This window comes from Mustela erminea, chromosome 4 (genome assembly GCF_009829155.1).
Source record: "Mustela erminea isolate mMusErm1 chromosome 4, mMusErm1.Pri, whole genome shotgun sequence".
NCBI classification, from domain to species: Eukaryota; Metazoa; Chordata; class Mammalia; order Carnivora; family Mustelidae; genus Mustela; species Mustela erminea.
The window spans coordinates 124,712,799-124,739,590 of record NC_045617.1 but is presented as its reverse complement, the minus strand read 5'-3'; the positions used below and the strand labels follow the sequence as shown (position 1 = coordinate 124,739,590).

The following is a 26,792-nucleotide window of genomic DNA, read 5'->3' as shown; positions in this document are numbered from 1 at the left end:
CTTTACAGCTTTGGAATTTCAGTCTTTGGAATTCATTATGACTTACTTTATGGCCCATCATATAGTCTGTCTTGGTGAAATTCTTCAGACATTTGAAAAGGAGCTTTGGTATATGTCGGGTCAAGATGATCAGTAGTGTTGTTCATGTATTCTGTAGCTTTACAAATTTTTGGTTTTTTGTTTAGCTGTTATCTTTATTTATTTATATATTTATTTAGAGCATATGGGCACATGAGTGAGGAAGGGATGGAGTGGGACATTGGGAGGGGAGAAGAGAGAGGTTCCATACCCACTGCAGAGCCTGACATGGGACTTGATTTCATGACCCTGGGCTGAAATCAAGACTAAGATGTTTAACTGACTAAGCTATCCAGATGCCCCTATGTAAAGAGTATATTAAAATCTCCAATCATGATTGTGGATTTAGCACTTTGACCCTTTCACTCAGCATTTGCATCATGTGTTTTGAAGCTGTATTACTAGGTGTATACACAGTTTACATGGTTATGTCCTGATGAATTCATCCTTTCTCGAGAATTATAAAATCTTCCAAGTTACTGTGTGGTGTCATTTCTCCTTCAGATTAAAGAAATTCTTTCAGTGTTTCTTGTCATGCAGATTTGTTCCCAGTAAGGTTCCTTTATTTAAAAATAACCAGTCTTATTCCTTTTCTTGCCAGCTTTATTGAGGTATATAACTGACAAAATTATAATATACTTAAAGTGTGTAACATGATTTGTTATTATATATATTATGATATTACATTACACAATTAGGTTGATCTACACATCTGTCACTTCACCTCTTTACCCTTTTTTGTTTATTTTTTTTGGTGAAAATACTTAAGTTCTATTCTCCCAGCGAATTTCTGTTATACAATACAGTGTTATCAACTGTAGTCACCATTAGATCCTTAGACCTTACTTATAACTGGAAAGGATACAAAGGATACAAAGGACAGTTTGTATCCTTTTCTGTCTTTTCCCCAATTCCCCTGCCCCACAAGCCCTAACAATAAGCATTTTACTCTGTTTCTATGAGTTAGCCTTTTTTACAAAAAGGGTTTTTTTAGGTTCCATGTGTGATAACCGTGTAATATTTGTCTTTCTCTCTCTGCCTTATTTCGCTTAGCATATGTTCTCCAGTTTTATCTTTTGTTGTCACAAATGGCAAGATTATTTTCCAGCTTCTTCTCGAGACGATGATCAGTCTTTTATTTTTTTATTTTTTTAAAGATTTATTTATTTATTTGTCAGAGAGAGAGAGAGAGAGAGAGCGCACAGGCAGACAGAGTGGCAGGAAGAGGCAGAGGGAGAAGCAGGCTCCCTGCTGAGCAAGGAGCCTGATGTGGGACTCAGTCCCAGGATGCTGGGATCATGACCTGAGCCAAAGGCAGCTGCTTAACCAACTGAGCCACCCAGGCATCCTGATGATCAGTCTTTTAGCTCAGCAAACTTGTGAGCATTGTGGAGCTCTGTGATAATCCAGCACAGGCACATAGCCAGAACTGATTGGGCCTGGATGTCTCAGGATAATCACATGAGCCATGAAGCCAGTTTCCTCTGTTGGTGGGTCATTTTTGCTGTCACCAGCTGAGTTACCTTAATCAGCGTCTTTGACAGACATATTCTTGATTGAAGCCCACATTGGCCCTAGGAAGAACTTCACTCAAGCTCAAGTTGTAATGTTGACTGGAAAAAAGGTGACCATCATGCTGGGTTTGACAGTTTTCACTCAGCCTATAGGGACAGAACCAATACTATCAATTTCATGGATGTCCTGATATGGAGGGACAAATGCAGGGGGTTGTTGGATGGGTGAGTTGATTTTAGGATACGATTCAGAGCTTCAAGAGTGTGGTTTCACAGGCATTGCCATCTTTAAGGATTGTTTTCCATCCGTGAACCAAAGCATGTTGTCACCATTCCAACCAGAAATTGGCACAAATGCTAATGTGTGTCAGGGTTATAGCCAATTTCCTTAATGTATGTGCTGACTTAATTAATTTTCTCATATCTCTTCTGTCTGTAGGGTAGCTCAGTAGAATCCATTTTGTTAATACCAATAATTAGTTGTTTCACACCCAGTGTGTAAACCAGAAGGGCATGCTCATGGATCTTTCTGTTGTGGGATCATTGAGTGTGGTGGTCGAGAAAGAATTCTTGAGATGTTTCAGGGTGCAACTTAGTAAAGTGTATTCAGGTAGTACAGGGACAGGACTCATGGGCAGAAATAGCTGTACTTTTGCTGTATGAAGCTGGCAGTTACATGCTTCATGTTCAAGGGGGAGGGGACGTATAAGGAATATTAGATCACGTTTCCTTTGAATTTCTACTCATAAAACTACTTTTGCAAGATTTCTTTGGTGCTTTACTATTGTTGAGATTTACAGGCAGTCATGAGAGTCTTTAAGAATGTAACAACCAGCTTGTATTTAATCCTTATCAGAACTATGCAGGCTGTAGGTCTGCGTTCCAGGACAGCATGGTTACCCTGACATATGCCTGTAAACATGTTTTTGTTTTGTTCTGTTTGTTTTTGATAAAATCTCTGTGTGTTAAGGCATCAATGATGGTTACATAACACTTGGTGGTCTCAGATTTCCACAGAGAGAGGTCATTGGCGATACTGTGCTCAAATTAAACTTCCAGTTCATCCAAGATCTAGGTATATTTGAAGAAGATCTTTCTTATCTCAGCAGGCTTCTTCTCAAATATTAAGGTTCGTATGTGGATCCCACCACATTTGTAGATCAGATGGCTAGTGGTGGTAGACTTGCCCAAATCTATGTGTCTAATGCTGATGGTGATGGACTGAGTGTTTTCCTTGCCCATTTTGGCTTGGATTTCACAGTGCTTTCATGACACCTCTGTTCTGGTGGCAAACCCATAATGAAAAACTAATTTTAATCTCTTGAGGAACTTCCGTGTTGTTTTCCATAGTGGCTATACCAGTTTATATTCCCACCAGCAATGTATAAATACTCCTTTTCTCTACAACCAGCATTTGTTATCTCTTGTCTTTTTTTTTTTTTTTTTTAAGATTTTATTTATTTATCAGAGAGAGAGAGGGGGAGAGAGCGAGCACAGGCAGAGAGAATGGCAGGCAGAGGCAGAGGGAGAAGCAGGCTCCCTGCTGAGCAAGGAGCCCGATGTGGGACTCCATCCCAGGACGCTGGGATCATGACCTGAGCCGAAGGCAGCTGCTTAACCAACTGAGCCACCCAGGCGTCCCATATCTCTTGTCTTTTTGATAATAGACATCTTAACAGGTGTGGGGTAATCATGTCATTGTGATTTTGATTTGGCTTTCGCTGATGATTAGTCGCTTTGAGCACCTTTTTGTGTTCTTGTAGGTCATTTCTATGTCTTCTTTGGAAAAGTGTCCTCAGCTCATTTTTAAAATTTGGATTATTTGTCTTTTTCTTTTCTTTTTTTTTTTTTTTCTTTTTCTTTTTTTTTTCTTTTGAGGTGTACAGGTTCCTTCTATTTAGATGTTGACTACTTGTTGGATATGTGGGTTATAAATATTTTCTCTCATCTGTAATTGCCCTTGATTTTATTGGTTTTCTTTAGAGTGCACAAGCTTTTTAGTTTAATGTAGTTCTCCTTGTTTATTTTTGCTCTTGTGGCTTTTATTTTTGGTGTGAAATCTGAAAAAAATCATTGCCAATACCAGTGTCAAGAATCTTACGTCCTGGGGAGTCTGGGTGGCTCATGAGGTTAAGTGTTTGCCTTTGGCTCAGGTCATGGCTGGGATTGAGCCCTGCATTGGGCTTCCTGCTCAGGTGTGGAGTCTGCTTCTTCCTCTTACTGTTGCTCCCTGCTCTCTCTTTCTCTCCAGTAAATAAATAAAATCTTTAAAAAAAAAAAAAAAAGAATCTTACATCCTGTGTTTTCTTATATGAGTTTTACAGTTTTAGTTCTTGTGTTAACATCTTTAATCTGCTTTAAGTTGATTTTTATGTACAGTGTAAGATAGGGATCCAGTCTCATTCTTTGAATGTAGCTATCAGTTTTTCCAACAGCATAAAATTCCTTTTTAAAAATCTTCATTTCTGTGGCGCCTGGGTGGCTCAGTGGGTTAAGCCGCTGCCTTCGGCTCAGGTCATGATCTCAGGGTCCTGGGATCGAGTCCCACATTGGGCTCTCTGCTCAGCAGGGAGCCTGCTTCCTGCTCTCTCTCTCTCTGCCTGCCTCTCTGCCTACTTGTGATCTCTCTCTGTCAAATAAATAAATAAAAATCTTAAAAAAAAATCTTCATTTCTGACTTTTTAAAAATTCCTTTCAGCACTCTAGGATGTTCCATTTGTCTTTTGGCCTTTAATTTTTCTGATTAGAAGTTATCATCATATCGTCATTCTTATGTATATAATGTGTCACTGTTTTTCCTGTCTGCTTTAATATTTTTTTCTTTATCTTTGATTTTTAACAGTTTGACTTCAGTGTGTCTAGGTGTGATTTTCTTTGTATTTATCTTGCCTGGTGATTTATCTTGCCTGGACTTATTGGGTATTTAGAAAATAATAGTTTTCAGTAAGTTTGGGAAAATTTCAAACCTTTTTTCCTTCAAGTATTATTTTGTGCTTCATTCTGTCTACTCTGTTTCTGAGATTCCACTCATAGCAGTCAGTGTTTGATATTTTCCACAGGTCAGTGAACCTCTGTTCCTTTTTCTTTTTTCTATTCTTTATATTACATAGTTTCTTGACCTATGTTCATGTTCACTGTTTCTTCAGTTAATTTCTGTTTAACTCAGTCATTGTACTTTTCATTTCAGGTACCGTACCTTCCTGTCCTAAAACCTCCATTTTTTAATATTTGTTTTTATAATTTCAATTCTGCTATTTTGAGTTGTTATATATCCATTCATTATTGTCATATATTTCTTTAATAGCTTATTTTATACTCTTTCAGATACTTGTTTACTGGTTTGGATTTGGCTCATCTCGTTTCTGTTGTCTACTTGTTACTTGACTAAGGGCTACATATTTTTCACCTTTTTTTTTTTTTTTTTTTTTTTTTTTAAATTTGACAGAGAGACACAGTGAGAGAGAGAACACAAGCAGGAGGAATGGGAGAGGGAGAAGCAGGCTTCCTGCTGAGCAGGGAGCCCATGTGGGGCTCCATTTCAGGACCCTGGGATCATGACCTGAACCGAAAGCAGATGCTTAATGACTGACCTACCCAGGCACCCCAATTTTTCACATTTTTTAATGGGATCATTCATTTTTATTGTGTCCTAGATATGTGGATATTACATTTAGAGACCTTGGAGTCTGTTCTGTTCTTCTGGAGAGTGTTGGCTTTGTTTGTTTTTTAACAGACATTGTTAATTTGACTAGATTCACATTTCAACCTCTCGTCTCCCCTGTGGTGGGCAGCTACCAAAATCCTTGCTCACTTCTTCATTCTTTAAGCTGTTGGTCTATGTCGTGCTACTTGCAGTCTCTCCTCTGCAACCTATGAAGTGCAGTTCAGGGGCCAGTCAGGGGTTTCTGTAATATTTTTTTCTGCGTCTGTGGCCCCCTCTACTCCAGAACTTTGTTCTTTTCTCTTTTCTTTTCTTTTGGTTTCTTTTTTTTCTTTCCTTTTCTGTTTTTTATTTCTTTTCTTCTTCTTTCTTTCTTTCTTTCCTTCTTTCTGAAAGATATATTTATTTTAGAGAGAAGGAGAGAGAGCATATGCACACGCTGGAGGGGTAGAGGAAGAGGGAGAGAGAATTTCAAGGAGGCTCTGCTCCCATCTTGGAGCTTGACTGATGTGGGGCTCGATCTCATGACCCTGAGATCATGACCTGAGCCAAAACCAAGAGTTGGAAGCTTAACCCACTGTACCACGAGGCACCCCTCCTCCTCTCCTTCTAGCTACTCTGTTAGCTTAAAATTTTCATCCTCCTATTTATTCCTTAAGCCATAAGACTGTGGCTTTATGATTAAGTTTACCTGCTCTGTGCTAAGTAGACTGGAGTTTTCTCTTAGATGAAAATTGAGTATCCAGTATGGATGTGTATTGAGTGAATGGTTTTGAAATTCTCAGAAATATCCTAACAAAAATAGTGATCATTATATTCCTCTCTAAACTTACTTTCCAGGGACGCCTGGGTGGCTCAGTGGGTTAAAGCCGCTGCCTTTGGCTCAGGTCATGATCCCAGGGTCCTGGGATCGAGCCCCACATCGGGCTCTCTGCTCAGCGGGGAGCCTGCTTCTTCCTCTCTCTCTGTCTGCCTCTCTGCCTACTTGTGATCTCTCTGTCAAATAAATAAATAAAAATCTTTAAAAAAATAATAAAAATAAAAAATAAATAAAAAAAATAAACTTACTTTCCAAAGAAATCTTTGTCTTTTTAAAATAGATTTATTCATATTCTATATAGTTTACCCATTTAAATGAAAAATTCAGTTGTGTTCAGCATAACCACTTAATTGTATAACTCTTACCATGATCAGCTTTAGAATTTTCATCACTACTGAAAAGACCATACTTACTGGCAGTTTACTCCAGTTCCTCTCAATCTCCCCTCTATAGCCCTAGAGAGCTACTTTGTGTTTCTGTAGATTTCTCTCTTTCAGACATTTATTATGAATGGGGTTATTTAGTGTGTGGTTCTTTCTGACTGGCTTCATTAATAACTTAGTATAATGTTTTCAAGGGTGATCCATTTTGAAGCACATGAGAGTACTTTGTTTCTTTTTTCTTTCATGCCAAATGATATTCATTGTATGGATATACTTCATTTTACTTTCTCATTCATTCATTTATAGACTGTTGAGTTATTCTACTCTTTGACTTTTATTAATGCTACTGTGAACATTCATGGACATATTTTTATGTGGACATATATTTTAATTTCTCTTGCTTAGGTGCTTAGGAGTAGCTGCTTAGCTGCTTAGGAGTTGAATCAGTGAATTGTATATTAAGTCTGTGTTTAACCTCTTAAGGAACTACCAAACTTTTCCAGAGTGGCTATATCTTTTATATTCCCACCAGCAATGCACAGTGGTTCTAATTTCTCCCCATCATTGCCAACACATTATTTTTTGCCTTTTTGATTATAGCCTTCTAGTGCGTATAAGGTTATATTTCATTGTGGGTTTGATTTTTGATTTGCATTTCCTTGGCTAATGACATTTGAGCATCTTTTCATGTCTTTATTGAATTTTTTAAATCTTTCTTTGCAGAAATGTCTATTCAGATTCTTTCCCATTTTTTAAGTATTCACTTTTACATTGAGTTGTAATTGCTCTTTATATATTCTAGATAGAAGTCTCTTATTAGGGACACTGTTTGCAAATATTTTCTCCTGTGGGTTGTCTTTTTCACTTTTTTTAAATGGTGTCCTCTGAAGCACAAAGGTTTTTAATTTTGACCAAGTCCAGTTTATCTCTTTTTCTCCTTTTGTTGCATATGGTGTTGTGTCTAAGAGGTGTTTGCCTAACCCAAGATCACAAAGATTTACTCCTGCATTTTCTTCAAAGAATTTTATAGTTTTGTCTTGTACATGTAGGTCTATAGTATATTTGGAGTAAATTTTTGTGTGTGTTATAAGAAAGTTCAGTACATCTATGGGAATGTATTTTAATTTTTATGAACATGATTAATCAGAACGTCTTCCTTTAACAACTTGGTCAGTAGCACAGTTTCTAGCATATTTTTGGGATTCAGCAGGTGTAGGTATGGAGCTAATGGTGACATTAGGTTCTATCATATTGAAAGTTCCAGAACCAAGAGCTTAGTTGTCTGTTATTTTTCTGACATTTCCCTCACAGTACCAGCTATAATGTCCTTGGTAAATTTAATGTTCAGTAGATGTTGGCAGGTAGGTTAAATAACAGCTAAAAATTATGGAACTTCACGTTTAAGAATACTTTTTATGTTTGGTATTGAATCTCTAGCTTTCTTGTATTTTTAGTCAATACTTATTTCAGTTGTCACTAATACTTTCCTTTCTTTTTTAGCAGATTACTTCTGTAACTAGACCTCCGGTTTGCCCAAACAAAGCACAATGTCCCGATCACGACAACCCCCTCTTGTGACAGGCATATCTCCAAATGAAGGAATACCATGGACAAAGGTCACAATTAGAGGAGAAAACCTGGGAACTGGCCCAACTGACCTCATAGGTAAGAGCAAGAACTATGTTTTCATTTTTGTAGTGGGCAGTTGAGATAAGCTGATAGAAAAAAAAAAACATTGTGATCTTTATGGAATAATCTGAATAAAGATGAAAGAATTATTTGGTTTTCTGGATTTTCTTTGTAAAAATCATTATTTATCAAATCTTGTCTAAATTGCTTTTCACCGAGTCCTTCAGAAAGTTTCCCACAGCTGAGACTTGCCTCCTTTTCCTCAGCCTTGCTTTCTCTTGCTTTGATTGACCAAATATCCTTTCTAGCTATTTTTGCCCACTTTAGTTTTCCCTCCATTATGTATCTGTTTGTATTTGTTCTGTAGTGCTCTGGAAATTGTACCTCTTCTGTTCTTTATTGCCCTTCAAATCAAATCTAAACTCTGTCTCCTGGTGATATCAGTACCAGTTGGTCTTATCCTCAGTTCACCTAGAAGAAGCTATCTACTCTCACCAGGTGCATATCCTTACTAAGACCTGTGAATCTTACTTATTTCCTTTCCTCTGCCACACTGATGCTTCATCGTGTTGAGAGCCCCACCATAGATCTGAAATACGAATAGTCTTTGTCTGTCAAAATTTGAGACTTACAACAACAACAACAACAAAAAAACTCTTCACACTAATTCCCACCCATGTTAATCTGTCTTTTTATTTAGGCTTCCCTGATATTTATATATTTATGCTAAGCTAAATCATAGGTTTTCGTATCTGTTTTTTTTAATCTTTTTAAGTTCAAGGACATGCACACTCTGTATCCTGTTGGCACTATACAAATTTATTAGTTTGTATAGTGTCTGTCCCCTCTACTCCCACTCTGTAGCATGTTACTCTGTAACATGAAGACTTCCTACTGCTGATTATTTAAACATTCATGTTTGTAAGTGGTTCTCATCCCTTGCTTGTCTTTTCTTAAGTTTTTTTTTTAATTCCCCTTAGTTAACATATAGTATATTATTCGTTTCAGGTGAACAACTTAGTGATTCAGCACTTCTCATACAGTACCCAGTGCTCACCACAAATGCACTTCTTAATCCATATCACCTATTTAATCCATCCACCTCGCATACCTCCCTTCTGGTAACCAATAGTTTGTTCTCTATAGTTGAGTCTGTTTCTTGGTTTGCCTCTCTTTTTTTTCCCTCTATACTTGTTTTATTTCTTAAATTCCACATATGAGTGAAATCATAGGGTGTTTGTCTTTCTCTGACTGACTTATTTTACTTAGCCTGATACTCTCTAGCTCCATTCATGTCATTGCAAATGGCAAGATTTCATTCTTTTTTAATGGCTGAGTAATATTCCATATATATGTATGTTTATATATTTATATGTATGTATATTATAATTGTTTGGTCAGGTAGGATTATTTTCTTGTGAACTCTGAGATGCGTTTAGAAAAGAGATGCATTCAGAATGAGGAAGCGAGAGATTTTAGTATATGCTATTCAACATATATGCTGATTACCATATAAACTTATCTAGATTCAAACATTCTCTTGACTCTTCTTAATTTATGAGGGATCCTAGGGGCATGTAGGTGGCTCAGTCTGTTAAGTTTCTGCCTTCGGCTTGGGGCACAGTTCCAGAGTACTGCAGTCAGGTCCTGAATCAGGTTCCCTGCTCAGTGGGGAATATGTATCTCCCTCTCCCTCTGCTCCTCCCCGACTTGTGCTGTCTCTCTCTCTCAAATAAGTAAATCTTTTAAAAATTTATGTGGGATGTATTGGTAAAATATTGGCGACTGTGAGTTGGAACTTATTTTTCTTGCATTATTGGTGCAGGTTGACAGATTATTTTTTTGGCCATCTGGAAAACCTTTGGAAAGAGAAAGTGAATTGGAGCTTGGCGCTATGTTTAATAAATGAGTTTTGCACTTCCTAGCTAGTTCTTCTCACTAGTGCTATTTAAATATGTCTTATTTTATTTGTTTTCTCTAGCCATAGTTTTTGATTCTTCAGTAAACAAAAATTAATTATTCTTTTTTAAAAAGGATTTTATTTGTTTGTCAGAGAGAGGGAGAGAGAACACAATCGGGGAGCAGCAGGCAGAGGCAGAAGAAGCAAGCTCCCTAACAGGAAGGAGCCCAATGTGGGTCTTATCCCAGGACCCTGGGATCATGACCTGAGCCGAAGACAGATGCTTAACGGACAGAGCCACCCAGGCATCTGAAAAATTAATTATTCTTATGAAGATAGTTTTATCTAATCCAATGTCTTGATTTTTGACATAGCTCATTCTAGATTTTTCTTTATCCAAAGTGGAAGAGTCCCTAGAATGCATAGAAGTAAACCATAAAGATGGAGGTTATGTCCTACATTTTAACTGGAGCTCCTAACATGATAGTTACTAGTCTATATAAATTTTAATCTTGCTTTAGCTTTAAGCAGTGCTATTCTTATTTGACTAAGTGTGTATACTTCTGTAAACCTTGCTAGTTCAGCTTTCAACCTGCCTATGTATTGCTTAGAAACCATTTTTTAAAAAAGCAAACCCAATCTGCTAAATAATTTCGGTGTTTTTAGCTCAGAAGATATCTATGCTAGCCAAGTGAAACGTTATAAAAACAGTTTATTTGAAATTCTACAAGCTACTTTAAAAAAAAGATGTTATATTTTATGAAGCAGATTTCTCAGTTTGCAGTAACTTAGCAAAAATGTTGCTTTAGAAATTAAGAAATTGGTCTTGTGACTTTATTTAATTGTTATGACATTTAAAATGATCTGTTTGAATCTATGTTTAAAATTGTGATTTTTTTTTTTTTTTTAGTTAAAATGTAGAGCAGATATTAAATCACAGAAACCTTGATAGCCACTACAACTAGATGAATAAACTATTGTTCTGGGTAGCTTTTTCCTAGCTTGTACTGTCACGGATATCGTTTATATTTGCTCATCTGAACATGTTTTTAAGACTTCCTGTCTATATATTTTAAATCTGCTCTCCTTCTTCAGTTTTAATCATAAGGTTGTTCTCCAGCAGGGAACCTATTTTAGGAATGACTTTATATTAAGTCCTGACATTTACTAGTGAGTTAGTTTCTTTTCTGAAACGAGTCAATATATAAAATCACAAGAATCTTTTTGATATTATAAAATTTTAAAATATTAAGTTAATGTGTTAACCTAGAGTGATATCAAAATACCTACCACCTGTAACACTTAAACTTAGTATATTAAAGACCTTTCCATCATTTAAAATATACATAGACTGATATGTGTATGCATAAACATTATTTGAGCAAATATTCATTGAAGTGTTTCAGAGTGCTTCTCTTAAAGATGGAGAGGAGTTCTAGGAGTGTTTTGAATCTCTTAAATTGTTTACATTTTTCAAAACTTTCAAAAATTTTCAGGAAGGATATTAAAGACATTCTCATATTGAAAAAATAATTTTGAATTATGAATGCATTTAAAAATGTGTAAATGTCATTATACATTTAAAAAAATTAACAGAAAACGTTAAATGCTGTTGTTAGAAAGACAGAATTCCAGGGGTGCCTGGGTGGCTGTCAGGTAAGCATCTGCCCTGAGATCAAGCCCACATCTTGCTCCCTGTTCAGTGGAGAGCCTGCTTCTCCTCCCTCTGCCCATCCCTTCCCACCTCCCTGCTTCTCTCCCAAATAAATAAATCTTAAAAAAAGAGAAAAAGAAAGGCAGAATTCCATACATGTATAAATAATGGCTGTTCTAGGGAAATCTCTGAAATTCATTATTTTAACAAATGCATCTCTAAAAGGTGATTGTTTTTATTACTCTATGGTTAATATTCTTACCAAACAGTGCTTTAAGTTGTGACAAAAGTTGACTTGAATCCCTTCCTATATTTTTTCAGCCCAATTTGGCATTAGTTGAGGTGTTCCTTCCTGGTATCTGAAAAAAAAAATTGTAATTGCCAAAATTGACTGCTGAGCAATATAAAAAGTTAAATAATGAGAATAGAAAGTGTGAAGTGTCTGGGTCTTTGCCACATACATTTTGGCTTGTTTTTTCCAAAAAATATTTATGAGCTTGTTCTGTTTTGCAGAAATGGAAAATACAAATAAAATAAGTAGTAGAAGAGCTGGCAGTTGTCCTTATGGTGATATATTGGTGTTCTGTCTGGGGTCACATCTTCCTCACTATAATCTTTCATTGCCTCCCTGTTTGATTACTGCCGAAATTATAGTAATTTACTTGTTATCAGGGCCTGAAATTTCAGGCATGAGTTGACATTTTGGGAGTTCTGGTTCACTAAATGTAGTTTAGTGACAGTATCATTAGGGAAACACCAAGGCAGCATGAACTACCAGTGTAGGATACAGATATAAAAAATGAAATAATAATCCAGTAAGGCCCTAGAACATCAGCTGGATTTACCAGACTCCAGGCTCTGCTTGAAATAAAGTGTATACTATGTATACCATATATAATTTAAATGCTAGGAAAAGTAAGTGTGCATTATTTTCAGGAACATGGATAAATATATTTTTAGGGAATGATAGATATATTTAGTATATGTCAGAAATTTATGTCAATAACTTAGATTTCTAATAATAGCAATAATTTCCCATAAAAACCTATGGAAGCAATTTAAGAGTTGCATAGTCTGAGTATTTGGAATGCCTACACATAATTATTATGGTCATTATTTTTTAATTCCATTGATATTTGAAGAAACTTAAATATAATCTAAAGAAGTCTTAAATACTAAAGAAAAAGGATTAGACAAAAATTAGTAGAGACAGTATATTTGCAGGTAACATTGGGTATATTCAATAATAGAAATAACTATTGAACAGGAAATGTTATTTTTAGATTTATTTTTCACTTCATGGAAAAAGCCTGGTAATACTGAGAGAAGAATTGTCTTTTTATGTAATAGATGTGTCTATGATCTTATCTTTGTTCTTTTGAACTTTGTTACTTACATGCTTTTATTTTCAGGTCTGACAATTTGTGGACATAATTGCCTCCTGACGGCAGAATGGATGTCTGCAAGTAAAATAGTTTGTCGAGTGGGACAAGCTAAAAATGACAAAGGAGACATTATTGTCACAACCAAGTCAGGTGGCAAAGGAACCTCAACAGTGTCTTTCAAGCTACTCAAACCTGAAAAAATAGGTATCATCTTAACTTTAATTTTTAAAGAGGAAAATGAAAATGGCTTTTGTCTTTTCAAATCTAAAAGTGGTAGATTTGTATAAAATTTACCTACTCTCACATCTCATTAATTTAGATTATGTTTATTTTGACAGGAATGGGATATTAGTTAAAATTTGCATTACTTTTGGAAAGGCAGTTTGGTGAGCTAACAGTGAAACCTAAAGATGATGATCATGAGAGAACTATCATCCTAAATTCTTTATAAAATTTATTTCTTTAACATTTTGCTTTGTCAATTTTAGTTCCTTGATTTTGAAAACAGTAATTGCATTTCTTTCTATTATGCAGTCAATATTTGAGGTAAAATATCCTCCTCATTTGGCCAAATTAGCAATAATACTATCTAAATAATGTTCTTGTTTCCTTCATTTCCTCTATCCTTTGAGGCCAGGACAAAATGTTGCCTGGCCAAAATGTGTTTTTAGCCCTCGGAACAAGAAATAAGCACTTTTTTTTTGTATGCTGTAGCACTTTAAATGTTACTTTTTGTGTACCTAACACTTCCTTCCTTTTATTAGGGGTGGTTAAGAACTTGATCCAAGGAGCTGAACTCTGAATACTAATCTGAGGTCTGGCACTATGAACTGTGGAACTTCAATGCTAGTTCTTTGTGGATAAAAGTGGAACAACAATATTACCTACTCTGTAGGATTAAATGAGTTACAGCGTGCATATAAAGTGCTTAGTATAGACCCTTACAAAAAGTTAATGTCAGGTTCATCTTTGTGGTCTTGTGATGTCTTATACATGGTTAGTACTTGGTAAATATTTGTGTAATGTAGGAATATCACAGGTGTAATTAAGCCCAGGTCATACTTCTCTCTTATATTGAAAAGTAAATAATTTTGCAGATTGTTTTTGTTTTCTAACTTAGAGTGTAGAGCCTTTCTACAGCATTGGCTTCTTTAGAATCCTAGATTTTTTTTCCCATAAATAAAAATTTAGATAAGAAATTTAAGAGAGAATACAAAATGGAACACACATACACACACACACACACACACACACACACACACATATGTGTGCCTATGCATATATCTGTGCATATATAATATTCCCTGTTTTTGTTTACTCATTTAATATATTCAAAAACTGAAAATTAAAGCCAGAACTTGTTACCAGTTTTCTGGAGGAACTTAAAACACTGACAGAACCCAGCAATGTTTTATATCATATTTATATGGCAGATAAAGATAATTTATTTTATTCTAAAGTATCCTGGCAGGACCTAGCACAGTATAAACTCAATAAAGGCTTATCAGGCCTAATTTAGGAATATCTAGATTTTAATAAAACCTCTAACAAAGCCTCTTGTTGCATTCTGGCAGAACTGTGGGTGCTGATAGAATTTGTGGGTTCACAAAGGGTCATATAGCTTGAAGTTGCCTGGGATCAAATACCTTCCCTCATGAAGCTGCTCCTCTGCTCATTGGCCCTTTGCCCATTTTCTGTTTGAACCCAGGTTTAGAGGTAGTAAGTCTGTGAGTCCTATGCCAAAGTGAATGACAAAGAACTCAGTCACATAGAAGAGGGTACCGTTTTCAGAGATTATATTTTGTTGACAGTGTTTACCTATTTTTCCTGAATATCCAAGTCATTTCCATTACACAAGCCATGCATTTCTTGGAAAGTGTTTGACTGTTTTCTTTATATAAGGAATTGTTGGATATTTTTTGAATGAACCGAATTAATTTTACTTTTTGTTACATGTAAAATACATTTGTTTTAGCAGAATTTTTTCTAAGAGGCTTAGTGTTCCTTCTCTGTTGAATAGTGTACAGTGAAATCATGAACCAAGAGGTGTTGTATTTACCTTTTTATAGATTCCTAGTGTTTTTATTCAAGCCACCAACCATTAAAAAAAACAGAAACAAAAACGAAAGCACCACAGCTTTTGTGCTTTCAAATTTCTCAAAAATCACCTTAGTGTGCATTTTATATTAGGTCTTTAAAAAGTAAAGCAATAGGGAAAGTGTTAGTTTGTATCTCATTAAGGATGTGCTCCTCATTTTGGCAGGTCTTTTGGATCAATCTGCTGTGTGGGTTGATGAAATGAATTATTATGATATGCGTACTGACAGGAATAAAGGAATCCCCCCCTTGTCTCTACGTCCTGCTAATCCTCTTGGCATTGAGATTGAAAAGTGAGTACCATCTTGCCTTCAGTTTTCTTTATTGCTGAAAAGTTTCATATACTTCCAAGTAAAGAGGGAAACTCCAGAAACATCCAGGGAAACACAGTTGAAGACATTTCTGTTGTTTGGGTTCAAGTGTTATTCTGAAGCCTGGTCAGTTTGTTGCCTAGTGAATGTTCCAATTAGTTAAAAATTTTGGCGAAAACTACTTACCTCATTAGTTTTTTTAGTTTACTTTTTGTGAGGAAGTAAAGTATCTTGAAGTTTGTAATAACTTATCTGGGGCTGGTGAGTTTAAATATTTAGGTGGTACTTGAGATCAAAATAGAACATTCCATGTGCTTGGTGTTTTGGGGAAATATTTTAGAATGATTAGGCCCACTGTAGTCTTTTATTTTTTTTACAACCCCTGCCTATAATTCATACTTAATCTAGACTTAATCTCTCAGAATTACGGCAGGTAAATGAGAGTGTTCAAGATGTAAACAAATCTATGATTTTCTTAATTGCTAGGGTAGTATTTTAGCAACTTTTATAATTAGTACCTCTATCCTTATATCTATCTTAATCAATTCATTTAATATATTAGTTGTGTCTAATTTATTTTCTAACCTTGGGATTCTGCTCATGGAGTTATATACTGAGTGTTGCTCTATAAACAGTTACCGAAGGTGACAAATTAGTTCTGTTAACACTATAATATAATACAATATAATATAATATAATAATACTAATCTTTATATATTTAACCTTCAAGCCTACACTTGAAGACCATTAGTAATTCAAATAGCAAGCTTCTTTTCACCTAGTGGGCTTTTACCTCTGGCTAAGAGGAAAGGAGCAAGTGTTTGTCTTGGGAATTCACCATGTGTAGAAAAATCCTTAGCTTAGCAGCTTTTAGTGAACTTGGACTATCCTAGGTCACATCTTTGAAGCTCTTTGGCAGTATGGGTCATCTGTAGATGTTTTAAGGATTTCAGTGTTCTATAAAGGAGTTTGAGGATCAGAAAAGTCCAGAAAGAATGGTAATTGCTAGCTATTTAGTTGAGCACAGTTTCAACCATGAATAGACTTTGCAGTTGATAAGAAGCCTTTAAACAGCCTGCTTTACTACTCTTAGAAGCCAGCTTCTTTCCAAGGCCTGCCACAAAAAAAGTGTAGAGCAGGAGGTCCTTTTTGATTGTTCTTTCATAAGGAAAATAAAATTTTATATTTGGGCACAGGGAATATAGGAATACTTTATGAATTTTATATGAGCTTTAGACAAAACTATCAATGGGAGGATTAAATTGAATGTTTACTATCATAAAATGTATTTTCTTAATTTTCAGTTTGGCATATAACTCACCCCTATTTGACTTCTTTACCTTCTCAGGTCCTTCCAGTTTTGAATTGTCTTTATTATTTCTGTTTTTGCTGCTACCCAGAAAAGGGATGGGCTTGAACTCTCTCTAATAGCACTTTTTCTTAATATGTGTCAGGATTATTCTTAGGGAACATTGGTAACAGCAGCCAGGAATAATGGCACTAAATGTGCTGGGCTCTTTAGAAGTTTTCTTTCTTTCTTTTTTTTTTTTCCTTCTCTGTGAGGTAGTCTAATTTATTCTAGAGCCAAACTCCATTTGAGCCTTAGCTCTCCAGCTTACCAGCAGTAGGACTTTGAGCCAGTTACTTAACTACTCTGCCTCAGTTTTCTCAGGTGCAACATGCAGTACCTGTATCAAAGGGTGTTTGTGAGGATTCAGAGAGTGAATGCTTTAGAAGAGTGTTGCTCGTAGCAAGCGCTTAATAAATGTTAGTCATTGTTACAATGATGCTTTTGCTCTTCATGCATCATATACTGTTCAGGCTCTGCTCAGTCACTTAGGAAGAGAATCTCTTTTTAATAACTGTTGAGATTTCAGGGTAACAAATTGTATTAAAATCTTTAAAAAGCATTACATACATTAATTTAAGAAGTGCTAAAATGGCTGTAAAATTAATAGTAGTATTTATTTCAAGTTGTTACTTAAGTTTCAAATAATAATTTGCTTAGCCATAGAATAGAGTAGTCTTTTGAAAAGGTAAAGCCATGACTCTCATACAAATATAAAATGAACATGTTAAGAGCTTTTATTTAATTCATTAATTAATAGCAAAGCCAGAAAAATGTTAAAGCCAGTTCAGAGGAAATTCCAGAGGGTAGACATAATAGGCAGTGAGGAATGCTGAAAGATGTAGACTGACCATATCTACTGCATGGTAATTAGTTGCATCATCACCTGGCAGGTATTTCTGTGGCCGAGGCTCTCTAGTCACCATCAGTCCTCCATTAGTTAACCTCTGTTTCTACAGCTTAGTCGCAAAATAGGAACAGAGAAAGGCACAGGTTTCTATAGAATCAGAAAACACTGGGAAGGCCCTCCAGACCGTGAAAGGACTCCAGTAGTTCTTTTGTACATTTAAAGTCTTGACATTTTCAGTAAAAGAAATACAGGCTAGAATACTAGAAAGCAAGAAAATGAAAGGTGAAAGTACAAAGAGTTATAGAAAACAAGAGAAAGTTTTTGGCCAGAAAAATGCTTTTCATGATTCCTTTTTATTTTTTAAAGATACTGTCAGGAAAACAGCATTTATTTTACTGAATCCTCTGACTTCAGATAGAGAAATCTTATTTTAGAAAAAGAGAAAAGGAAAGGAAAAGTGGGTATTAAAATATTGATGTGGGTTTTATTTCCCTGACTCGATTTATTTTATTTATTTTACTTTTTTATTTTTATTTTTTTAAGTAGGCTTCACACCCAGCTCAGGACTTGAACTTTCAACACTGAGATCAGGAGTTGCATGCTGTATCAACTGAGCCAGCCAGGCGCCCTCCTGACTCAGTATTTTTTAAATAAAAGCTTTGCTCTCTGTACGGAATGATGTACGTTCAGGTTAGAATCCCCAAGAGTATTTCCTAACTGGTTTTTATTTCTGTATATTAATGACATTTGGGTGTTTCTTTTGTTTAAAATTGCTGGGGGTTAGGGGAGTAGGGATAGGGTAGCTGGTTTATGAACACTGGGGAGGGTATGTGCTATGGGGAGTGCTGTGAAATTTGTAGGCCTGATGATTTGCAGACCTATACCTCTGGGGCAAATAATACATTGTATGTTAATTATAAAAAAAAGGTTGGGACAGGATCTAATTTTAATTTTTAAAAAAATGTCATTAGAGAAGGAATATTAGAGTTTTAATATTACTTGTTTGTTGAAATATATTATTTAGAAGGTTTGAAGAATTATGATTGCTTATTATAAAATACTGTGGTCCTAATGATTTATCATTAAAATTGTGATGCCACTTTGGAAGATGAATCAGCTGCTGGTAATTGCATTGTGAATGTTGATGAAATTCTCTTCAGCTGACAGTCAGATGTACGATGTGGAACAGTGGGAGGTCCTGTAGTGTTGTGGCCAGTTCATCTGAATAAAAAGAAGCAAGTAAGGAGGGGCACCTGGGCGGCTCAGTGGGTTAAACCTTTGCCTTTGGCTCCAGTCATGGTCTCATGGTCCTGGGATCAAGTCCCGCATCTCATCGGGCTTTCTGCAGGGATCCTGCTTCCCTCCCTCTCTCTGCCTACTTGTGATATCTCTCTCTGTCAAATAAATAAATAAAATCTTAAAAAAAAAAAAAAAGGAAAAGCAAGTAAGAGTAGCAGAATATAGTTTTCTTGTGAGTCAGAGTTAAATAAACATTTTACTGGTGTGCCCAGCATGCATGCTGTCGTCTTTTAGTTACTGAGTTTTATTAACTGCCTCCTTTGACTGCTTAAGTCCTTCATATTCCTAAATTTTTCACTGATGTTGTGCACAAATGATGCCTTGATACTTATAAAAATGTTACTAATTGCTTGGAAACAGACAGACTTCACGTTGAACGGGGACTACGATTTAGTTATAAAAAGTCTGCATTTCTGATTTATTATACTGATTGTCACAGATGTCTCTGTTCTTTGCATAGCTTAAATTGTAATGGAGACAAACCATTTAAACAGAAAGAAAAGGTAAAACAGGTTCATGTTAAGTAAAAGCTCTCACTGGGTTATATTCCTTTTTTTTCTTTTAGAGAGAGAGAGAGAAAGTGCACCCACATGGGCACCTGCCCAACTGGTGTGGGGAGGCAGGAGAAGAGGGAGAGAGAATCTCAAGTAGGTTCCTTGCCTAGCTAGCGTGGAGCCCCAGTGTCATAACCCTGGACATCATGATCTGAGCCAGAATTAAGGTTGGGCACTAATAGACTGACACCCAGGCGCCCTGCTAGGTTATATTTCTTAAAAGAAATATTTGTCTAACTTGAGAATATTAAGTTATGTTTTTGGAGATCATACACATATGGAAGTGAGGACATAAAAATGGAGCTTTGCCCTTATTTTTATATGATCTACAACTTTTTATTATTAATTATTATTAAACTATTGTCAAATAATTACAGGGAATGGCTGTCTAGTCATTTGATGGACCAGTAATACCTGCTTTATTTCCACATGGATTTTATGGGCAATGCAAATCTGATTTTCTTCTCATCAATTTGGTGTTTTGGTAGAAAGGAAAGTTGACCAGTTTCCCCACAAACAAGGGACGGGTGGCAAAATAATTCTCAGTATGAGTATAGAAGAGAAGAGTCTTGGATAAATTCGCTTTTTAGAATTTATAAAAACAATTTTGTGGGCTGTGATACAGTGCGTAAGTCCAGAACCTTTCAGACCCTGCTCCCCAAAAAGGGAGGAAAGAAAGAAAACAACATCATATACAACCAAGAGCAAGCTCATAATATTTAATACAACAGAGTGAAAATGATGCTAAAAATTGAAAGCTAAAAGAATTGAATATAATATACAAACACTCAAAAAAACTATATAAACCGACTTTACTGTTTTAGCCTCCCCACCTTTTCATCTTTCCATCTGCCAAATCAAGAAAACATGTTCTCTTTAATGCAGTAACACAACTATATCCCGGCCTTACTCTGTGAGGTGGTAAGAATTTTTCTCAAAGTGGTTTTTGTTTTTCTCATTCACAGGTCATTACTATAGAATTTTCTCACACTCGAAGCAAATTCTGATATGTTGAGAACATTGCTGTTAGTTCTGTATGTGACTACTCAACCCACGTACCCTGGGTCTTTCCCTGGCATGGGCTAAACCTTTCCAGAAGATTTAAACCTGAGCTTACACTGCCATCTAATGGAAAGCATATATTTTAGGGTGCAAGAGTTGTCGCTATTTAAAATTGTGTTTTGATTTCTTAAAGCATTTCATGAGTGTACATAGTAGAATATATATTGCTTTCACTCTCCAACGGCATGGTAGTATATTTAAAGTGTATATTTAATTTAAATTACTCAGAATGTACCTTGCTTTTACTGACTTGTTAAGCCATCAGTTTACTTGGTGGATTGCAGCCTAAATTCCAGTTACCGTGAACAAACATTTTAGTTTTATTTATTATTTATTTAATTTTTTAAATTTTTTTATTTTTTATAAACATATATTTTTATCCCCAGGGGTACAGGTCTGTGAATCACCAGGTTTACACACTTCACAGCACTCACCAAGCACATACCCTCCCCAATGTCCATAATCCCACCCCCTTCTCCCAAACCCCCTCCCCCCAGCAACCCTCAGTTTGTTTTGTGAGATTAAGAGTCACTTATGGTTTGTCTCCCTCCCATTCCCATCTTGTTTCATTTATTCTTCTCCTACCCACTTAAGCCCCCATGTTGCATTACCACTTCCTCATATCAGGGAGATCATATGATACTTGTCTTTCTCTGCATGACTTACTTCGCTAAGCATGATACGCTCTAGTTCCACCCATGTTGTTGCAAATGGCAAGATTTCATTTCCTTTGATGGCTGCATAGTATTCCATTGTGTATATATACCACATCTTCTTGATCCATTCATCTGTTGATGGACATCTAGGTTCTTTCCATAGTTTGGCTATTGTGGACATTGCTGCTATAAACATTCGGGTGCACGTGCCGCTTTGGATCACTACGTTTGTATCTTTAGGGTAAATACCCAATAGTGCAATTGCTGGGTCATAGGGCAGTTCTATTTTCAGCATTTTGAGGAACCTCCATGCTGTTTTCCAGAGTGGCTGCACCAGCTTGCATTCCCACCAACAGTGTAGGAGGATTCCCCTTTCTCCGCATCCTGGCCAGCATCTGTCATTTCCTGACGTGTTTATTTTAGCCATTCTGACTGGTGTGAGGTGATATCTCATTGTGGTTTTCATTTGTATTTCCCTGATGCCGAGTGATATGGAGCACTTTTCCATGTGTCTGTTGGCCATCTGGATGTCTTCTTTGCAGAAATGTCTGTTCATGTCCTCTGCCCATTTCTTGATTGGATTATTTGTTCTTTGGGTGTTGAGTTTGCTAAGTTCTTTATAGATTCTGGACACTAGTCCTTTATCTGATATGTCGTTTGCAAATATCTTCTCCCAGTCTGTCAGTTGTCTTTTGATTTTGTTAACTGTTTCCTTTGCTGTGCAAAAGCTTTTGATCTTGATGAAATTCCAATAGTTCATTTTTGCCCTTGCTTCCCTTGCCTTTGGCGATGTTCCTAGGAAGATGTTGCTGCGGCTGAGGGCGAAGAGGTTGCTGCCTGTGTTCTCCTCAAGGATTTTGATGGATTCCTTTTGCACATTGAGGTCCTTCATCCATTTTGAGTCTATTTTTGTTTGTGGTGTAAGGAAATGGTCCATTTTCATTTTTCTGCATGTGGCTGTCCAGTTTTCCCAGCACCATTTATTGAAGAGGCTCTCTTTTTTCCATTGGACACTCTTACCTGCTTTGTCGAAGATTACTTGACTGTAGAGTTGAGGGTCTATTTCTGGACTCTCTATTCTGTTCCATTGATCTATTTGTCTGTTTTTGTGCCAGTACCTAGCTGTCTTGATGATGACAGCTTTGTAATAGAGCTGGAAGTCCGGAATTGTGATGCCACCAACGTTGGCTTTCTTTTTCAATATCCCTTTGGCTATTCGAGGTCTTTTCTGGTTCCATATAAATTTTAGCATTATTTGTTCCATTTCTTTGAAAAAGATGGATGGTACTTTGATAGGAATTGCATTAAATGTGTAGATTGCTTTAGGTAGCATAGACATTTTCACAATATTTATTCTTCCAATCCAGGAGCATGGAACATTTTTCCATTTCTTTGTGTCTTCCTCAATTTTTTTCATGAGTACTTTATAGTTTTCTGAGTATAGATTCTGTGCCTCTTTGGTTAGGTTTATTCGTAGGTATCTTATGGTTTTGGGTGCAATAGTAAATGGGATTGACTCCTTAATTTCTCTTTCTTCTGTCTTGTTGTTGGTGTAGAGACATGCAACTGATTTCTGTGCATTGATTTTATATCCTGACACTTTACTGAATTCCTGTACAAGTTCTAGCAGTTTTGGAGTGGAGTCTTTTGGGTTTTCCACATATAGTATCATATCATCTGCGAAGAGTGATAATTTGACTTCTTCTTTGCCGATTTGGATGCCTTTAATTTCCATTTGTTGTCTGATTGCTGAGGCTAGGACCTCTAGTACTATGTTGAATAGCAGTGGTGATAATGGACATCCCTGCGTGTTCCTGACCTTAGCGGAAAAGCTTTCAGTTTTTCTCCATTGAGAATGATATTTGCGGTGGGTTTTTCATAGATGGCTTTGATGATATTGAGGTATGTGCCCTCTATCCCTACACTTTGAAGAGTTTTGATAAGGAAGGGATGCTGTACTTTGTCAAATGCTTTTTCAGCATCTATTGAGAGTATCATATGGTTCTTGTTCTTTCTTTTATTGATGTGTTGTATCACATTGACTGATTTGCGGATGTTGAACCAACCTTGCAGCCCTGGAATAAATTCCACTTGGTCGTGGTGAATAATCCTTTTAATGTACTGTTGAATCCTATTGGCTAGTATTTTGGTGAGTATTTTAGCATCTCTTTTCATCAAGGATATTGGTCTATAGCTCTCTTTTTTGATGGGATCCTTGTCTGGTTTTGGGATCAAGGTGATGCTGGCCTCATCAAATGAGTTTGGAAGTTTTCCTTCCATTTCTATTTTTTGGAACAGTTTCAGGAGAATAGGAATTAGTTCTTCTTTAAATGTTTGGTAGAATTCCCCCGGGAAGCCGTCTGGCCCTGGGCTTTTGTTTGTTTGGAGATTTTTGATGACTGTTTCAATCTCCTTACTGGTTATGGGTCTGTTCAGGCTTTCTATTTCTTCCTGGTTCAGTTCTGGTAGTTTATATGTTCTCTAGGAATGCATCCATTTCTTCCAGATTGTCAAATTTATTGGCGTAGAGTTGCTCATAGTATGTTCTTATAATAGTTTGTATTTCTTTGGTGTTAGTTGTGATCTCTCCTCTTTCATTCATGATTTTATTTATTTGGGTCCTTTCTCTTTTCTTTTGATAAGTCGGGCCAGGGGTTTATCAATTTTATTAATTCTTTCAAAGAACCAGCTCCTAGTTTCGTTGATTTGTTCTATTGTTTTTTTTGGTTTCTATTTCATTGATTTCTGCTCTGATCTTTATGATTTCTCTTCTCCTGCTGGGCTTAGGGTTTCTTTCTTGTTCTTTCTCCAGCTCCTTTAGGTGTAGGGTTAGGTTGTGTACCTGAGACCTTTCTTGTTTCTTGAGAAAGGCTTGTACCGCTATATATTTTCCTCTCAGGACTGCCTTTGTTGTGTCCCACAGATTTTGAACCGTTGTATTTTCATTATCATTTGTTTCCATGATTTTTTTCAATTCTTCTTTAATTTCCCAGTTGACCCATTCATTCTTTAGAAGGATGCTGTTTAGTCTCCATGTATTTGGGTTCTTTTCAAACTTCCTTTTGGGTTGACTTCTAGCTTTAGAGCATTGGGTCTGAATATATGCAGGGAATGATCCCAATCTTTTGATGCTGGTTGAGTCCTGATTTACGACCGAGGATGTGATCTATTCTGGAGAATGTTCCATGTGCACTAGAGAAGAATGTGTATTCTGTTGCTTTGGGATGAAATGTTCTGAATATATCTGTGATGTCCATCTGGTCCAGTGTGTCGTTTAAGGCCTTTATTTCCTTGTTGATCTTTTGTTTGGATGTTCTGTCCATTTCAGTGAGGGGAGTGTCAAAGTCCCCTACTATTATTGTATTATTGTTGATGTGTTTCTTTGATTTTGTTATTAATTGGTTTATATAGTTGGCTGCTCCCACGTTGGTGGCATAGATATTTAAAATTGTTAGATCTTCTTGTTGGACAGACCCTTTGAGGATGATATAGTGTCCTTCCTCATCTCTTATTATAGTCTTTGGCTTAAAATCTAATTGATCTGATATAAGGATTGCCACTCCTGCTTTCTTCTGATGTCCATTAGCATGGTAAATTCTTTTCCACCCCCTCACTTTAAATCTGGAGGTGTCTTCGGGCTTAAAATGAGTTTCTTGGAGGCAACATAAATGGGTTTTGTTTTTTTATCCATTCTGATACCCTGTGTCTTTTGACAGGGGCATTTAGCCCATTAACATTCAGGGTAACTATTGAGAGATATGAATTTAGTGCCATGTATTGCCTGTAAGGTGACTGTTACTGTATATGGTCTCTGTTCCTTCTGATCTACACTTGTAGGCTCTCTCTTTACTTAGAGGACCCCTTTCAATATTTCCTATAGAGCTGGTTTGGTGTTTGCAAATTCTTTCAGTTTTTGTTTGTCCTGGAAGCTTTTAATCTCTCCTTCTATTTTCAATGATAGCCTAACTGGATATATTATTCTTGGCTGCATGTTTTTCTCGTTTAGTTCTCTGAAAATATCATGCCAGCTCTTTCTGTCCTGCCAGGTCTCTGTGGATAAGTCAGCTGCCAATCTAATATTTTTACCATTGTATGTTACAGACTTCTTTCCCGGGCTGCTTTCAGGATTTTCTCTTTGTCACTGAGACTTGTGAATTTTACTATTAGGTGACGGGGTGTGGGCCTATTCTTACTGATTTTGAGGGGTGTTTTCTGAACCTCCTGAATTTTGATGCTCGTTCCCTTTGCCATATGGGGAAATTTCCCAATAATTCTCTCCAGTATACCTTCTGCTCCCCTCTCTCTTTCTTCTTCTTCTGGAATCCCAATTATTCTAATGTTGTTTCGTCTTATGGTGTCACTTATCTCTCGAATTCTCCCCTCGTGGTCCAGTAGCTGTTTGTCCCTCTTTTGCTCAGCTTCTTTATTCTCTGTCATTTGGTCTTCTATATCAGTTATTCCTTCTTCTGCCTCATTTATCCTAGCAGTGAGAGCCTCCATTTTTTGATTGCACCTCATTAATAGCTTTTTTGATTTCAACTTGGTTAGATTTTAGTTCTTTTATTTCTCCAGAATGGGCTTTTATATCTCTCGAGAGGGTTTCCGTAATATCTTCCATGCCTTTTTAGAGCCCAGCTAGAAGCTTGAGAATTGTCATTCTGAACTCTAGATCTGACGTATTACCAATGTCTGTATTGATTAGATCCCTAGCCTTCGGTACTGCCTCTTGTTCTTTTTGTGTGTGTTGAATTTTTCCGTCTTGTCATTTTGTCCAGATAAGAGTATATGAAGGAGCAAGTAAAATACTAAAAGGGTGGCAACAACCCCAGGAAAATATGCTTTAACCAAATCAGAAGAGATCCAAATCGTGAGGGGGGAGAAAGGGTATAAAAGAAGTTCAAAAGGAAGAAAGAAAAAAAAAAGAAAAAAGAAAAAAAAGAAAAGAAAAGAATTAAAAAAAAAGAAAACAAATAAAGAAAAATATAAAAAATATATATATATATTAGATAAACTAGTTAAAAAACGTTAAAAAAAGAAAGGTAAAAGTTAAAAAAGAATTTTACCAGCAGGCGAGAAAAAAACAAAAATGAAAAAGAGAAAAATTAAATTAACTGCAAGGACTAAAAAAAATCACAGGGAAAAAGCCATGAGTTCCGTGCTTTGCTTTCTCGTCTCCTCTGGCATTCTGCTGCTCTCCTTGGTATTGAAACGCACTCCTGGTAGGTGAACTTGGTCTCGGCTGGATTTCTTGTTGATCTTCTGGGGAGGGGCCTGTTGTAGTGATTCTCAAGTGTCTTTGCCCCAGGCGGAATTGCACCGCCCTACCAGGGGGCCGGGCGTGAGTAATCCGCCTCAGGTTTGCTTCAGGAGCTTTGTTCCCTGAGGGCTTTCCGTTAGAGTCCGGAGGACGGGGAATACAAATGGCGGCCTCCTGGTCTCCGTCCCGGAGGATCCGAGAGCCCGGGGCCCCACTCCTCAGTGTGCCCTCAGAGAACAGCGCCCAGTTACTCCCGTCTGCCTGACCTCCTTGCCGCGCTCCGAGCTCACAGAGCCTGCGGACTGGTCAAGGTAACCCGAGCTGGAGCTTACTG

The 26,792-nt window shown here is 36.6% G+C and overlaps 1 protein-coding gene and 1 pseudogene across 7 annotated transcripts in view; one reads left to right on the top strand and one right to left on the bottom strand.

Annotated features, from left to right (window-relative positions):
* EXOC2 (exocyst complex component 2) overlaps positions 1-26,792 on the top strand; it is a 276,866-nt gene that overhangs the window by 40,415 nt on the left and 209,659 nt on the right. For 5 of the 7 annotated variants that reach the window (XR_004285152.1, XM_032340937.1, XM_032340932.1 and 2 more), the window contains 3 exons: positions 7,957-8,121; positions 13,052-13,228; positions 15,288-15,414. Coding sequence is in view for 6 of the 7 variants with exons in the window: in XM_032340937.1 (XP_032196828.1) it covers positions 8,004-8,121; positions 13,052-13,228; positions 15,288-15,414 (422 nt within the window). In the remaining variant the exon portion in view is untranslated. The remainder of the gene's footprint in view (positions 1-7,956; positions 8,122-13,051; positions 13,229-15,287; positions 15,415-26,792) is intronic. The other 2 variants (XM_032340936.1, XM_032340935.1) reach the window with 1 other exon arrangement.
* On the bottom strand, positions 1,434-2,277 carry LOC116589424 (annotated as a pseudogene).